The sequence below is a fragment of the Lipotes vexillifer genome, unplaced genomic scaffold, assembly GCF_000442215.2.
Source record: "Lipotes vexillifer unplaced genomic scaffold, Lipotes_vexillifer_v1.1 scaffold778, whole genome shotgun sequence".
NCBI lineage: Eukaryota > Metazoa > Chordata > Mammalia > Artiodactyla > Lipotidae > Lipotes > Lipotes vexillifer.
In genome coordinates this window covers 3,123,623-3,139,607 of record NW_006774127.1, presented here as the reverse complement: position 1 = coordinate 3,139,607, position 15,985 = coordinate 3,123,623, and the positions used below count along the sequence as shown (strand labels likewise).

The window sequence follows — 15,985 nt, the reverse complement described above, 5'->3', positions numbered from 1 at the left end:
GAGGGGCGGCCAGGGCAGCTGCGGCCGAGGCGAGCTAGGCGCTCTGCGGGCCCCACGCCGGCCAGCGGCGGGCAGGAAAGAGGCGGGAGCTTACCTGACCCGGCTCGGCGCTCGCTCCACCCCCCCCGGCGGCCGCCGCCGCCGCCGCCGCCGCCGCCGCCGCCGCACACAGCCCAGCCGCCCGGCGGGGGACAATGACGTGCCTCCATCCGGGCACCGCCGCCGCCGCCTCCGGGTCAGCGCCGCGCCCGCAGCTCCCCGCCGGGCCGCCAGGGGGCGCGCCAAGGCCGCGCCCGCACGCGCAGCCGCCCAGGGGCCGTCGCACAAGAGGCGCAGCGCGCAGCTAACTAGCCGGGCTAGCGCGGAAGGGGCCATCGCCAAAGCGCCGCGGGCTCAGGCCGGCCCGCGCGTCACTGGAGCGCTGGTCGGCCGCGGAAGGAGCGCGCTGATTGGTGGAGCCGAGCTGTACGGCGCGGGCGGGTGAGGTCTTTCCCCAGCGGCCGGCTGGAGCAGACCGCGCGGCCCTCGGCGGCCGCGATGGGAGGGCCGAGACAGACTTGCGGCGTGTGCGCTCAGTCCGGCCCGCGCGGGTGCACGGCCCACGCGGGACACCTGGCCCCCGCAAATGGACACGGCTCCGGGAGACTCCCCTCGGCCTAGAGACCCGGCCTTGAAGAACACCGGACCCAGCGCGCCATCAGACTTCGCCAACTGTTACTGGAAGCGGAGAATTTTAAACCCGGCTCCAGAAAAGGCAGACCCCCGCCTATCCCGTCAAGATCTCATCTCAGATCCGAGCATTGGTCTTGCAACGGAGGGCCAGACCATACTTCCGGAGCAAGACCGGCTCTTGCTCCGGAGGGCCAGATCCATACTTGCAGCCGCTTATTGGATGTCTCCACCGCGAGGTCGAGCAGAGAACGAATTGATTGATCGTGGCATCTCCCCTCCACCACGACCCTGCTCCTCTCTGTGGGGTTCCCTGCTTTGATTAGGGACGTGGCACTCTCCCGCACTAACCGAGTCCTCCCTCTGTCTCTCTTCTCTCTCCTTTCCTGACCTAACCCCTTACACCAGGTCACACCCACCCGACCTACCCACGGGCTGTAATCCCCACCCTCCCGGGGCAACCTTTCTAGTCTCGCCCCTCGCCTTCCCACAGTCTCCTTACGGTCACTCCAGTCTCTTTCAGCTTCCACACTGCGGCCAGGATGATCTTTCAAAGACACAGGTCAGATGTTGGTCCCCTCCGAAGAGCCTTTAGCTACTTTCTTGGCCCACGGAAAGGTCTCCACTCCTTTACCTGGCATTGAAGGCCTACAGTTCTCTCTTCTCTTTTGTGTCCCAGCCATAACCTCCTTTTTCCTACAAACACCCCACTCCTACTTCTGCTTATAGAAATCCTGCCTGTGTCTGTTCTTCCATGAAGCCGCCATCAGAATCTTATTGCTCCCCCTATGTCTTTTAAAGTAGTGCTAATTTCACTATTATGGAAAGAAATCACTGAAGTGATAAAATAGCAGTTGTGCGTTTGGAGCAGAACACTGAAGTTGTCTGAGAAAACAAAAAAGGAAAAGGTGAATTCCAAACCTCCAAAATTCAGTACCCACTTTTGGGATTAACACCACAATTTACTTCCTGATGAAGAATGGTTATGAAATTTCACCTGCGCGGTCCTGGCAACACTAAGAGGCTTGGAAGAACAGAATAGCCATAGGGATGGATCCAGTAATTTGCTTGCCTTTTCCAAATGACTTGCAGGTGATTAAATACAGAATAAGAAGGAATTAAAGAGTCAAATGCCTAACAGTCACCTGAGCTTTGTGGTTATTTCAAAATGCTTCCTTTGGAAGTCACATGAGAAGTTTGGCTTCTAATATCAGTTTCCATTTCATATCCTATTGACAAACTGCCCCTGCAGTCAACGTCTTAATACAGTAGAGTAGGAAAAGAGATTAAAAAAAAAAAAAATCCCTTGGCATTCTCTCCAGAACAGAATTTTTTGGAGGGGAGGGGTTGTTACACAGCCCTCTGCTCCTTCCTCTGTGCTTTGAAAGCAAACATAGAGGCCCTTTTCCTCTAAAGAATTTTGGGGCCACTTTAGTGCAAACTCATGACATAAATAGAGTAGTTAACAAAGGACATTAGGAAGTCCCTGCCTTCAAACAGCTGGGTCTTTGGCTTTTGCCCCAGAAATTCGTTTTCCTCCAGACCAGAGGAAACTAAAGTGAACGCTGTTGGGAGATTTCACTCTGCCTCTGTTCTTACAAGCTGTGGGACCTACACTAATTACTTAGCCAGTTGCCTTGACCAAAACCATCTTTAGGCGAGAGGTAAACTGACACCAAGTGCGCCACCTCCCAAGCCGGGTGATCACACGATCAAAGAGCAAAAGGTGTCAAAGAGGAATAACTTAGATTTTGCAAGGACCTCCAGATAATGAGGGAGCCTGTGGTGGGCTCTGTTAATGCCCCATCTAGATCCGCTTTGCTGGCTGACTCACAAATTCCCTTCCCAGCTGTTATATATGTTAGTCGCTAATAACCCACAGCTGCCCCCTTCTGACAACTGTTCTTGGCTGGTGGAGAGCTGCCTTCTGGGGAGGCTAAGCCCACCTACCCTCCCCCCTTTCAGTCTACACCAATGGCTCACCAACGCAGGGGTTCAGAAAGACCTTGCCTCAATTAGTGACCAGTCTTGCGATGCGGTTTACATTCCAGAGCCAATGGAATCAGAAGGAAGCTCATCTCCCACTGAGACTGCATCCTTGCCTAACTCTTCCCTGCCCACTCCCTCCCTTCATTCCCTTTAACACTCCCTCGATGTATCCTATGCATCTGAATTCTGTCTCAAGCCCTGCTTCTCGGTGGTCCAGCTTAGAGAGTCGGTACCAGGAATGGTCCTAAGAAGCAGAGTCTAAGGATAGGATTTCAAGTGGTAGCTGGGATGCTGACAGCTGTGTGATGACCCTCACCTTGGGGGAGCTGGGTGGGAGAGAGGTAGATGGGGATGCATTGGCTTATTCAATCTCTGGTGATTGAGGACATGGGGGAAATAGTAATTTCTTAAACTGAGATTAGGTGGCCACTGATGCTTGAAAGAGGGAAAATGACTGCCTCTGGTCAATCCGTCATCAATATACAGCAAAGCCCATGGGCCTGCTTAGGAGCCTGTTGTAACCATCACCTGCAGTCAGACAGCAGACCATTCGTTCTGAGGACCAGGCTCAGGCTCACTTAAAATGAGCTGATCTTTAGAAATGGTCAACTCCTCAGCCATGGTTAATCCCCAACACCATAGTCTGGGCTCTGAGAAGGAACTAGGGATGAGAACCAAACAGTGGTAGAACTTCAGACTCCTCTGAACCTTTGGGGCCTGAGGAAGTGGCCAACTCCCACCCTCCAATCTGAAGACTATGCAGAAGCTTCAAATGAGGCAGGTACCCTACAAGACAATGCATTTTCCAGGATCTGCCCCATAGCTCCCTCTGGCCGCTAGACCAATCACTAAAATTAGGCCTCAGGGACTTCCCTGGCGGTCCAGTAGTTAAGACTCCAAGCTTCCAACGCAGGGGGAGCGGGTTCAATCCCTGGCTGGGGAACTAAGATCCTACATGCCATGTGGCACAGCCTAAATAAATAAATAAATATTTTAAATAAAATAAAATTAGGCCTCAGTATGGCCTACCTGGGGAAGTGTTGCAGGCTTGCTAAGGGAGGAATGGAATGAGTTTGCAGGACCATGCTAATATATACTAGCAGGAACTTTAAATAAGCCTCAAAATGGATCCCAATGGGCTAGATCAAGGGGTGGGAGTGGGGTTAAGGAAGGGTTTGTAGATATGGGCTCACTCTCCCATAATATAGATCTAACACTTTGTCAAGGGCCCTGAGTGGACTGCTTCTGATACACCATATGGATGGTACTTGGCAAGAGAAGTGAGACACATTAAGTGAAGTCAAGATAATATGACTTCCATGGTAGATGAAGGAAGAGATCAACAGGCTCAGGGAAGTGAACCTGTTAGAACGGATGCTCCATAAGAAGACCCGGAGGACACTCTGTTTACCAAGGCCATGAGAGGTGGGGGCACCACCAGCTTTGCTGAGAAATTCGGTGATACCCAGTGGGATCTGTAAGCCACGGCCGACGATAGGGGATGCTGTTACAGAACTGGGCTCTCTAGTAATGGGATCCTGGAGTGACAGAGGCTGGGTGGCAGCACTTACCCATTAGAAGCAATGTGGGCATGATTGCTGTAGAGGGAAGCAGGGTCAGAATGACAGATAGGGGCACCTGACTTGCAGGGATCCATGGAGTTGGCTGATAGGACATGGGACTAGATAGATAGGCGGTCAACAAAGGCATAATATATGTAATCAAATACATATATGTGTGTGTGTATATATATATATATATATATATATATAAAATCTGGATTGCATATGAATGAAGTCAGCTGACCCAGTGGAAAGTCACAATCTCCTTCCCAGTTTCCCCACCTGAGCCAGTTCTCAGATCCAAAACACCCATTCAGTAAAAGAGAAGCCAGATCCACAGAAAATGTACACAGCAGTGATTTTCCAAATGCTTCCCAAAGAGACCTCTGGCCATTTAATTTACTTGGGGAGCTATACACTGGGTTACAAAGAGCAATACTCAGGTATTTCCAGGCTATTGGATACAGAGTCCAAGTTAATGCAGACAGATGGGGACTTAAAGCACCCACAGGGATCCTTTTTGACTAAGGGAGTAAGATCACCTTATTTGGGAAAGTAAAGAGGAAAGGAGAAATAGATATGCTCACCCAAAAGAAGTCATTTTTTATTTGGGACTTGTCATTCCACGGTTGGCAGGACCCTATTAAGTGAGGTTATAATCCTGATGACATCATAATGGTTGCCTGGTAACCAGTCAGATCAACAGGATCTTTACAAGGCATTGGCTTAGGCCGTTTCTCACCCTGATAAGAGGCTGGAAATCTAGTTAAGCATATGTATTTATTATTGCTGTGTAATAAATTACCCACAAGCAAGCATTTATTTTCTCACAGTTTCTTTTTTTTTTAAATTTTATTTATTTATTTATGGCTGTGTTGTGTCTTCGTTTCTGTACGCGGGCTTTCTCTAGTTTCGGCGAGCGTGGGCCACTCTTCATCGCGGTGTGCGGGCCTCTCACTAACGCGGCCTGTCTTGTTGTGGAGCACAGGCTCCAGATGCGCAGGCTCAGTAGTTGTGGCTCACGGGCCCAGTTGCTCCGCGGCATGTGGATCTTCCCAGACCAGGGCTCGAACGCATGTCCCCTGCATTGGCAGGCAGACTCTCAACCATTGCGCCACAAGGGAAGCCCCTTTCGCACAGTTTCGGAGGGTCAAGAATCTGAGAGTAGCAAAGCTTAGTGGTCCTAGCTCAGTCTTTCCTGAGGTTGCCATCCAGCAGTTGTCCTGGGCTGCAGTCATTTCAGGGTCCTGCTGGGGAAGAAGCATCTGTTCCAAACACGCTTCCGTGTCGCTGGCAGGCACAGATGCTCATCACCTGGGCCTTGCTCACAACACGGCAGCGTGTCTCCCCCAGAATGAGAGATGACGGAGAGAGGGCAAGGTGGAAGTCACAGTATCTTTTAAACTCACCTTGGACATCTCAGACCATCAATTCTCCATATGCTAACGGTCATATGAACCAACCTTAGTACGGTGTGAGTGGGGCTTGAAAAGGGTGTGAAGACCAGGAAGCAGAGATCATTGGGGGCAATCCTGTAGGCCAGCTACCCTCTTCCAAACTCTCACTCTCATCTGTCGTTACTAGATGCCAACAGGTGGCTGGCTGTTATGGTAAAAATAGAGGAATTAGTGACACGGTCGAATTAGAGACAAACTGGAGAAGACTGGATCCCAATGCGTCACTTGGACAACTTCCTTAACATCAGATGAGTAAGTACTCAGGAAAGATGATAAAATGTATCCAACCCCCAGTTGTACACATTATACTAAGCACCTTATTAGTTATCTTCTGTAATATAAATATCTGTTTACTGATCCATGCAATTGAGACAGTATCTTCTAACTCCCCACCATATAGATGAGAAATTTCAATTTCTACCTCTCCCCATCTCATTACTTCCAAACATGTATGGCTATACCACTGATTCTATTAAGGTTTATAGCACTTACCTCCTGTTGGGCAACCATAATTATTTATGTAACAGGATGATTGATAAAGGTAGCTAGGAGGGACATCCTCTGAGGTTACTGATCTCTCCCCCATAACTGAGAGGTGACTTTGAAGTCCATGTGGATATTGGTGGGAAGGCTTCACATTGGGAGGCTTAGTGATGGGAGAGGTAAAGGAGAGACTGGGTAGGCATTTGTGCACACACACAGACACACACACCTAGATGTACACAGACGCACACCTACACTGCCCAAAAGAGGGAGCCTTCCTCCGGGATGCCAGCCCCCACTCTGCGATCCCCACCCCTGCCACAAAGAAATTTCCATCTGTTTAGAGTTCGTCTTCGCCTCACCATGAAGAAAAAGCTATACTGTCCATGCTATATAGGTGGAGGAGGTGGGTGAAGGCCATCTATGCAGCCAATCGCCAATTGTTCAGTTACTGAGATTTCCGTCCTACTTCTTGTGTGACCCTGTCCCTGCTCCAGAAACTGTGACCTTGAGAGCAATCTCTGCTCTGTCCCTCCCTCATGAATGCGTAAGTCATGGGTCTTGCTCATCGGCCTGGTCCCATAGGCTGCCGTGAGAGTGGCACAACTGAAGACTGAAAAGGAAGGCTGGGGTAGCTCTTGAAAGGCCCTGTGGGCCTTACAGAAGACTCTGAATTTTCTTCTAAGTGCAGTGGAAATGCTGACCCATCACAACAGGTAACCGGTTTTCTTGCCACTCCTGTTTCTTTCTCCTGGTCTCCTTCTTTCTTTGAAACGTACTAAATTCATTCCTACCCCAGGGTGTTTGTACTTTCTTTCTCTCTCGGGACACCTCCCGGGTCCTAATACTGATGATGCCTTCTTATAATTCAAGTGACAGCTCAAAAGAGGCCTCTTCAGGCAGATTTCCTCTGGTCCTGAAATCTGATGTGCTTCCTCACCCCCTCCTTTGCCCCACACCCTTCCTATCTCAGTGTCTCACTTGTCTTATGTGTCAACTTGTCTGGGCCATGGTGCCCAGATAGTTGGTCAAACATTATTCTAGATGTTTCTATGAGAGTGTATTGGGGTGAGATTAACATTTAAATCAGTGGACTTTGAATAAAGCAGCTGGCCCTCCATAATCTAAGTGGGCCTCACCCAAACAGTCAAAGGCCTGAATAGAGCAAAAAGATTGACTTGAACCTTCAGATGCATCAAAACATCATTTCTTCCCTAGGTCTCCAGCATACCAGTGAACTCTGCAGTTTGGAGTTGCCAGCCTCCATAATTGCATGAGACAATTTCTTTCTTTTTTTTTTTTTAAATTTTTGAATTTAATTTAATTTATTTTTTTTATACAGCAGGTTCTTATTAGTTATCTATTTTATACATATTAGTGTATATATGTCAATCCCAATCTCCCAATTCATCATACCGCCACCCCGACTCCCTCCTGCCACTTCCCCCTCTTCACACATCCCATTCGTTCTTTTTCTCTGGAGAACACTGACTACACAGATTTCGATACCAGGAGTTGTTCTAGAGGAGAGGAAACTTAAGGGTGAGTTTTCTGAGTTGGCTCCGGGCTTTCTGGAATTGGCTCTCTAATTAAATTAGGTTGAAAGACTAGTGACTATTTCTTTTTCCTATCTTTTTTTTTCTTTTTAGGTTCCAAATAGGTTTCATTTTTTCTTGCTTATTCCTTGAATATACCTTACTTTGAAGGACAGCCCACAGATTTTTCTGATAGACTAGACACATAGTATGTAAGAGAAATCAAACTTGAATGTTATGTTTTGCCTGAGAAATCATAAGGTTGGAGTTTTATCAAGGAAGAGGTTTACAGTCAATCCTATTGAGTTAAGATAGTCTAGTATGGTAGTGTATCTGAAGCATGACACATGGAATGAAGAGATTATGGAAGGGTTATAAGTGTTTTTTTAGATAGCAAGGCCTAGGACATAGGAGTAAATGGCTGAAATTAGGGTAAAACTGAGAGAACCTTGGGCCACAGGAACCACGTTTATCACGAATATAAATTAACTCCGTCTTCTAATTTTCCTAATTCTTACTAAGACTGTATCACTTCTCAGCTGCTTTTTCACACAAAGTTACTGTGACTCAGGCACTTGCCTCACAAATATTCAAATTCGTGCCTCTGCAAAATTACAGATACCTTCAGGACATCTCTCAAAGCTCTTCATCCAATAATGAACAACCAGAGTGTTGCCTGTCACCAGTACCCATGTTCCTCTTGCCTGAAATACCCTTGCTATTCCTTCAAGCCACTTCTCCCATTAAGTCTTACTAAAAAAAAAAAAACCCACTCATTCCTTCTGTTATTGTTCTTACCACACTAGAATTTACTTAACTGCTTACTGGCCAAATAGTTGGAAAGGATAATCAATTTAAGAAAAATGCCCAAGTCAAAAGAGATTGTATTCATTTAAAAAATATCACATATGAGTCTGGCCTCGTGCAGTTTCTGTAGCTGGATCACTCAGAACTTACTCATCAACCTGTTGAACTGTTCTTTCTTCAGAAACATAGATACCATCCAAAATTTTTCTGATATCCTTGTTTTTAACTGTTGTGGCTTGCTGAATCAAGGCAGCTGAATTTGACACAAGTCCAACGTTGTTTCCTTCAAGAATCAACTCATATTTCTGGGCTTGAGATACTGAACAAGCAACACCTGGCCTCATCCGAACCCTGCAGATGTATTTTTCACTCCCAAAATTTTGGATTTCCACAAGAGAACCATTTTCCTGAATAACAACATTGATGGGTAAACGAGCATACGCAGAACTCATCTTGTAACTGAAGCCCAGTGTAACACCCTTGATCATGTTCTGTACATGACTACAGATAGTACGAACAGTCACCAGCTCCTTTCTATTCTCCCACCGTGTGTCAACCCGGAGCCTCTTGTTTTTCTTTCCAAGGAGACCGAGTTCTCCACTGATGTGATTGAAGTCCCTCTGCAGGGTGCCTCTGGGGCCCTTCACAATAACTGTGCGTCCCTTCAGAGTAATGTCGACATTTTCTGGAATGTCGACAGTCTGATTGCTGAGAATGGTCTTCAGTCTCACCTCGAAGTGGATGTGGCAAAGAGTAGTGACTCTATTTCTAGAGGTACAGAGAATCCTCATAGTACACGGCACGCTGTGGCAAAAGAGATACAGAAAATATCACCACTGGATACTCTTTTTTTTGGGGGGGGGGTACGCAGGCCTCTCACTGTTGTGGCCTCTCCCGTTGCGGAGCACAGGCTCCGGACATGCAGGCTCAGCGGCCATGGCTCACGGGCCCAGCCACTCCGCGGCATGTGGGATCCTCCCGGACCGGGGAACGAACCCGTGACCCCTGCATCGGCAGGTGGACTCCCAACCACTGCGCCACCAGGGAAGCCCACTACCAGATACTCTTAATCAAACACTTATAAGAAGCAAGGATCTGGGTGACCTTGTATATGATACCTTAAAACATTTTGTTAAATTAACAAGTATAATGAGATTGACTGGTGACTCCTGACGTCACTGGACAAAGAGGGGAAAGAAAAGGATGAGCTTTTACAGATTTGATTTTAACTGACGTGGAAGCTCTGTGTCTGCCTTGAAAGAAGAGATCCTTGGGACTTTCCAAGGATCCAGTGGTCCCGTGGTTAAGACTCCGTGCTTCCAGTGCAGGGGGCGTGGGTTCGATACCTGGTCGGGGAAATAAGGTCCTACATCTTATTTACCTGAATGGTTTATCATGAACTGGATGTTCTTTGACCCAACAAGCCATAAAGTTGGGCATGTGCAGAAGCACTGCATCACCAAATGGAAGTGAAATCGTGCCCAGGCAGGCTCTGAAGGCACACATAATTTACATGAAAAAGTGGCTCAAATGTTCACGGTTCCCGCTCCTGCTACAACACCCTCTCTCTCCATGCCTACGAGTATGGCCTTATGGAGAGTTGCCTATGATCAGAGCATATACAAAGGAAGGGAAGACTTGGGCCTGGTTTCCGGACGCTTCTGCACAGTATGCAGGCACCACCCACAAGTGGGCAGCTGTAGCACCATGGCCCCTCTCTGGGACATCCCTGAAGGACATGGTGAAGGGAAATCCTCCCACTGAGCAGAACTTTGAGCAATGTAGCTGGTTATTCATTTTGCTTGTGAGGAGAAGTGGCCAGATGTGATTATATACCGATTCATGGGATGTGGCCAATGGTTTGGTTGTACGGTCAGGGACTTGGAAGGAATGCAAGTCTATAATTGATGACAGGAAAGTCTGGGGAAGAGATATGTGGATACATGTCCCTGGATGGGTGAAAAAGGTGAAGATATTTTCATCCCAAGTGAATACTCACCAAAGGATTTTTTTTTTTTTAAATAAGGCCGCACTGTGTGGCATGTGGGATCTTAGTTCTCTGACCAGGGATCGAACCCTCACCCCCTGTAGTGGAAGAGTGGTGTCCTAACCACTGGACCTCCAGGGAAGTCCCTTAGCAAAGGATTTTAATAATCAAGTCAATAAGATGAACCATTCTGTGGATACCAGTCAGCCTTCTCCCCCAGTTGCCCTTATAATCACCCAATGGGCAAAGTGACCATGGTGGCAGGAATGGAGGTTATGGGTGGGCTCAGCAACATGGACATCCACTCACCAAGACTACAGCCACTGCTGAGGGCCCAATCAGCCATCAGCCGGGACCAACACCGAACCCCCAATATGGCACCATTCCCTCGGGGTAATCAGCCAGCTACCTGGTGGCAGGTTGATTATATTAGACCACTTCCATCATGGAAGGGGCAGTATTTTGTTCTTACTGGACTAGACACTTACTCTGGGTAGAGATTTGCCTTCCCTGCATGCAATTATTCTGCCAAAACTACCATCTGGACTTACAGAATGCTTTATCCACTGAAATGGTATTCTACACAGCTTCTGATCAAGGAACTCACTTTCCAGCAAGTGAAGTGCAGCAATGGATCTATGCTCATGAAATTCTCTCTCTGGTCTTACCATGTCCCCTACCTTCCTGAAGCAGCCGGCTTGACAGAATAGTGAAATGACCTTTAAAATTTTGTTTTATTTTATCAAAGTATACTTGATTTACAATGTTGTGTTAATTTCTGCTGTACAGCAAAGTGATTCAGTTACACATATATGATATATATGAGTTAATATTTGTATATATATGAGTATTTGTATATATATATATATATATATATATATGAGTTAATATTTGTAAAAGCACATAGAGCTGTGTGAGTGAGGCTGACACAGTTCTCAGTAAACATTATTATATATATAAAATAAGGCTTCTGCAACTTTCACTGTGGTTTAATTAATTAATTAATTTATTTATTTATTTCTGGCCACACTGCATGACTTGCAGGATCTTAGTTCCCTGACCAGGGATTGAACCCATGCCCTTGGCAGTGAAATCACAGGGTCCTAACCACTGGACCGCCAAGGAATTCCCCACTGTGTTGTGTTAAATGTCCATGATAAGACAATAACTTTTCTATAATATATGTTTGCATATATGTTTATTTCCCTACTGATGGATATTAGGCTATTTTTGTATTTGTTGTCACAAACAATGTTGCAATAAGTATCTTTATACACATATCCTTAGGCACAGATAGGGGTGTCTAAAGGGAACCAAGAGGGGAATTATTATCTTTAGAATATATTTTAAAATTTATTTATTATTTATTTGGCTGTGCTGGGTCTTAGTTGTGGCACGTGGGATCTAGTTCCCCAACCAGGGATCGAACCCAGGCCCCCTGCATTGGGAGCGTGGAGTCTTAGCCACTGGACCACCAGAGAAGTCCCCAAGAGGGGAATTAATTACTGGATATTGGGTATGCACCATTTCAGCTTCACTCAATATCCCTAAATAGCTCTTTAGCAATGTATGATGGTTCCTTTTCTCCATATCCTCACCAACTCTCGGTATCAAAAACTCCAATTTTTGCAAATGATAGTTTGAAATGATATTTCATTGTTTAACTTACACTTACCTGTAACTAGTGAAATGTTTGCATCTTTTCCTATGTTTATTGGCCATTAGGGGTTCCTTTTCGGTTACCTGTATGTTTAATATTACATCTTTATATGTATCATGTTTCTATTTATTATTAATTAATTAATTTATTTAATTTTTTTTTGCGGTACGCGGGCCTCTCACTGTCGTGGCCTCTCCCGTTGCGGAGCACAGGGTCCGGACGCACAGGCTCAGCAGCCATGGCTCACGGGCCCAGCCGCTCCGCGGCATGTGGGATCCTCCCAGGCCGGGGCATGAACCCATGTCCCCTGCATTGGCAGGCGGACTCTCAACCACTGCGCCACCAGGGAAGCCCTATTTATTTTTTTATTAATTTGTAGGCAGCCTAGATGTATTCTGGATATGGAATAAAAGTTGACTCTCAGCTTTCAGGCTTGGACAAGTGGGTGGATTGTGTGCTAATTTAAATGGATGGAGAAGGGTAGTAGAAAACAAGTTTTAGGAGGAATAGCAAGAGTTCACGTTCAGACAAATTTGAGATGCTTTTAAGCCATCCAAGAGAACAAGTCTGTGTTGCAGAGATACATTTGGGAGTTGTCAGGTTATAGATGGTATGTAAAGTGATAGCGGTGCACGTGGTTATCTCTTGACAGAATTTGGAGTGACATGACAAGAGCCCTACAGAATTACACATTTGGAGAAGGAGGATCCAGAAGGGGATATTGAGATGAAGGGCCAGTAAAATAAAATAGAGAAAAACTAAAATTGTGTGATATTATGGAAGCCAAGAGAGGAACATGCTTCTTTTTTTTTTTCTTCCAATTTTTGCCTGCATGTGGTTTCATTGCAGGGATGTACCCTAACTGCTCTTCTATTTGGAATTTGGATTATTTCAGTGCTTTTTAAATTATAAATTACACTTTGATGGACATTCTTGTATTTATCTTTTTTCACCACTCTATTTCCTTTGGATATACGCCTATATATATAGGTGGAAGGGTATGCTTATTTAAAGCTTTTAACTATAAATTGCAGGTCATCTTCTAGAAAGATTTCTTTCATTCTATTCTGACCAGAATGAGTTTGTTTGTTTCTTTTTTTCCTCCATTCTGGTGGTGGTGGAAAAGTGGTGAGAACCAGATAATGCATACCAATATTTTTAAATCTTTTTTTTTTTTTTTGCGGTACGCCAGCCTCTCACTGTTGTGGCCTATCCCGTTGCGGAGCACAGGCTCCGGACATGCAGGCTCAGCGGCCATGGCTCATGGGCCCAGCCATTCCGCAGCATGTGGGATCCTCCCAGACCGGGGCACGAACCCGTGTCCCCTGCATCAGCAGGCGGACTCTCAACCACTGAGCCACCAGGGAAGCCCCATACCACTATTTTTAATGGTTGCAAAGTGTGCCATTGTATTGATATCTGTAATTTATTTAACCAGTTATATTGCCTGTTTTGGGTATTATAATTAGTGTTGCAATTAATAACTTTTTAAGCTAAATGTTTTTGCTCGTTCTTTTTAAAAAATTAATTAATTTTTGGCTGTGTTGGGTCTTCGTTGCGGTGCGCAGGCTTCTCATTGTGGTGGCTTCTCCTGTTGCGGAGCACAGCCTCTAGGCACGCCGGCTTCAGCAGTTGTGGCACTTGGGCTCAGTAGTTGTGGCACACAGGTTTTGTTGTTCTGTGGCATGTGGGATCTTCCCAGACCAGGGCTCGAACCCATGTCCCCTGCATTGGCAGGCGGATTCTTAACCACTGCACCACCAGGGGAGTCTCATCAAATAAAATTCTTTTTAAAAAAATATTTATTCATTTATTTTTGGGTGTGTTGGGTCTTCGTTGCTGCGCGCGGGCTTTCTCTAGTTGCGGCGAGCGGGGGTCACTCCTCGCTGTGGTGCACGGGCTTTTCATTGCAGTGGCCTCTCTTGTTGCGGAGCATGGGCTCTAGGTGCACGGGCTTCAGTAGTTGTGGCTTGTGGGCTCTAGAGTGCAGGCTCAGTAGTTGTGGCTTGTGGGCTCTAGAGTGCAGGCTCAGTAGTTGTGGCACACAGGTTTAGATACTCCGCAGCATGTGGGATCCTCCCAGACCAGGGCTCGAACCCGTGTCCCCTGCATTGGTAGGCAGACTCTCAACCACTGTGCCACCAGGGAAGTTCAAATAAAATTCTTAAACAATACCATTTTTGTACATCGCACTGGGGTTGAGGACCCAAATCTGAAAGGCTTTTCTTTTTTTTTTGGCCGAGCCACGTTGCTTGTGGGATCTTAGTTTCCCAACTAGGGATGGAATTTAGGCCAGGGCAGTGAAAGCGCCAAGTCCTAACCACTGGACCGCCAGGGAACTCCCCCAAACGCTTTTATTCCAGCTATGTTATCTGATCTGCGATCTAAGAATCAACTTCCAACAGCATTGTGTCAGCGACCAAGTCTTCAGAGACATCGCCAGAGGGCAAAGAGGATTTTTGCAGCCAATGGCTTCAAACCATCGTTGGTCCAGTGTGGCCATGGGATCACTTGGAAAAGCCTGTCTCTGGTTTGTGAAAGTCGTCTCAAAACCAGCGGAATTTTTATTAGGCTGATTCACTCTGGAATCTATTTGGCATTTCCCGTTTTGCTGTGGCCTAACGGTTCACCAAAATATGTTCAGTTCTCCTTGAGACGAGTCTTGAAGATGCTTTTGATTTTTTTTTAAAAAAATAAATGACAAATGAACAGTCACCGCTGTATCCGCAAAAAGTAAACATTTGGATCTGCGTCCCTGCAGACATCTGATTCTTACACTAGCACCTGAGTCTTTGCTTGAGAAGTGAGAGCCAAGAACACACTCGTCGGGTGTTCAGGTCTCGAGGATAGTGGGACTGAACCGCAGGAAGCAAAGGCCGGGGTCGACCCCACGTGGGGGGCCACCCAATTCCTTCCGCAACGCCGCGCCAGCCGCCGCCCGCAGAGCAGCGCACCAAGCGCCAGCACCTGGGGTGCGCCGGCACGGGACCAACCACCTCCTCGAAGGGGAAGGGGCGGGCGGCGGGCGTGCGGCAGGGCCCGCCCCCTCAAGCGCCCCGGGGGCGGGCAGGTCTTCCGCCTTCCGAGGGGCTACTTCCGGATCCGGTGGCGGCAGCTGGGAGTAAATAGGGAGGCGGCGCTTGGGTGGCGGGAGGGCTAGCTTGCAGCCCGCGGGCGGCGGGCGATGCTGGGGGGTACCTTGGGGGCCCGAGAGCGCGAGGCGGAGGGCGACGCGGCAGGGGCTGTGCCTGCGCCGCCTGCCATCGACTTCCCGGCCGAGGGCTCGGACCCCAAGTATGATGGTGAGGGACCCGGAATGCGGCGGAGGCGGCGGCCCTCCCCGCCCCCCGTCCACCTTCATTCCCGGGGCGGGCAGGTAGCTGCGAGGTTCGGCCCAGGACCTGGACAAGTTCGTCTGGATCCGGGCTTGAACCGGGACCCAGCGGTGCCGTAGGGGGGCGGCGGGCGGGCCATCTGGGTTAGGTGAACTCGTGTTGAAACGGGTGTCTGCAGCTCGGTTGATCGTTTACATTTCTGTATTTCCTCTGTGGACTCGGGGCTGCGGACGTGCTGGACTGTTTTCCAGCACCTGAGCCCCGGGGTGTTGTCGGGCGATGAGCTTGAACTTTGTAAACTACTGGAATGGAACTCTGCAGACCCTATGCGCTGAACAGTTTGGGTTAAGAGTTTTAATTTGTAGCTTCTCTTGTCTTTTGCTTCACTAATCGCGTAGCTAAAGACTTCTCATAGTGAGGCAGTATGGACATCATCCTCTTCGGTTAAAAAAAAACGCCCGAGTTTTCTTCAGGCTTTTGGTTTCTAGGAGATAGGGCTAA

General features: G+C 47.7%; 2 protein-coding genes and 1 pseudogene across 2 annotated transcripts in view; 1 reads left to right on the top strand and 2 right to left on the bottom strand.

Moving 5' to 3' along the window:
* Positions 1-148, bottom strand: part of USP42 (ubiquitin specific peptidase 42) — a 32,629-nt gene extending 32,481 nt beyond the window's left edge. The window contains exon 1 of the mRNA XM_007448898.1: positions 100-148. The gene's annotated coding sequence lies outside the window, so the exon portion shown is untranslated. The remainder of the gene's footprint in view (positions 1-99) is intronic.
* An 8,500-nt stretch (positions 149-8,648) lies between these two features.
* LOC103081183 (60S ribosomal protein L9 pseudogene) lies at positions 8,649-9,293 on the bottom strand (annotated as a pseudogene).
* Positions 9,294-15,318: 6,025 nt separating this feature from the next.
* Positions 15,319-15,985, top strand: part of EIF2AK1 (eukaryotic translation initiation factor 2 alpha kinase 1) — a 30,164-nt gene continuing 29,497 nt past the window's right edge. Inside the window, 1 exon segment of the mRNA XM_007448877.1 lies at positions 15,319-15,451. Within this exon segment, the coding sequence (XP_007448939.1) occupies positions 15,334-15,451 (118 nt within the window). The 5' untranslated portion in view covers positions 15,319-15,333.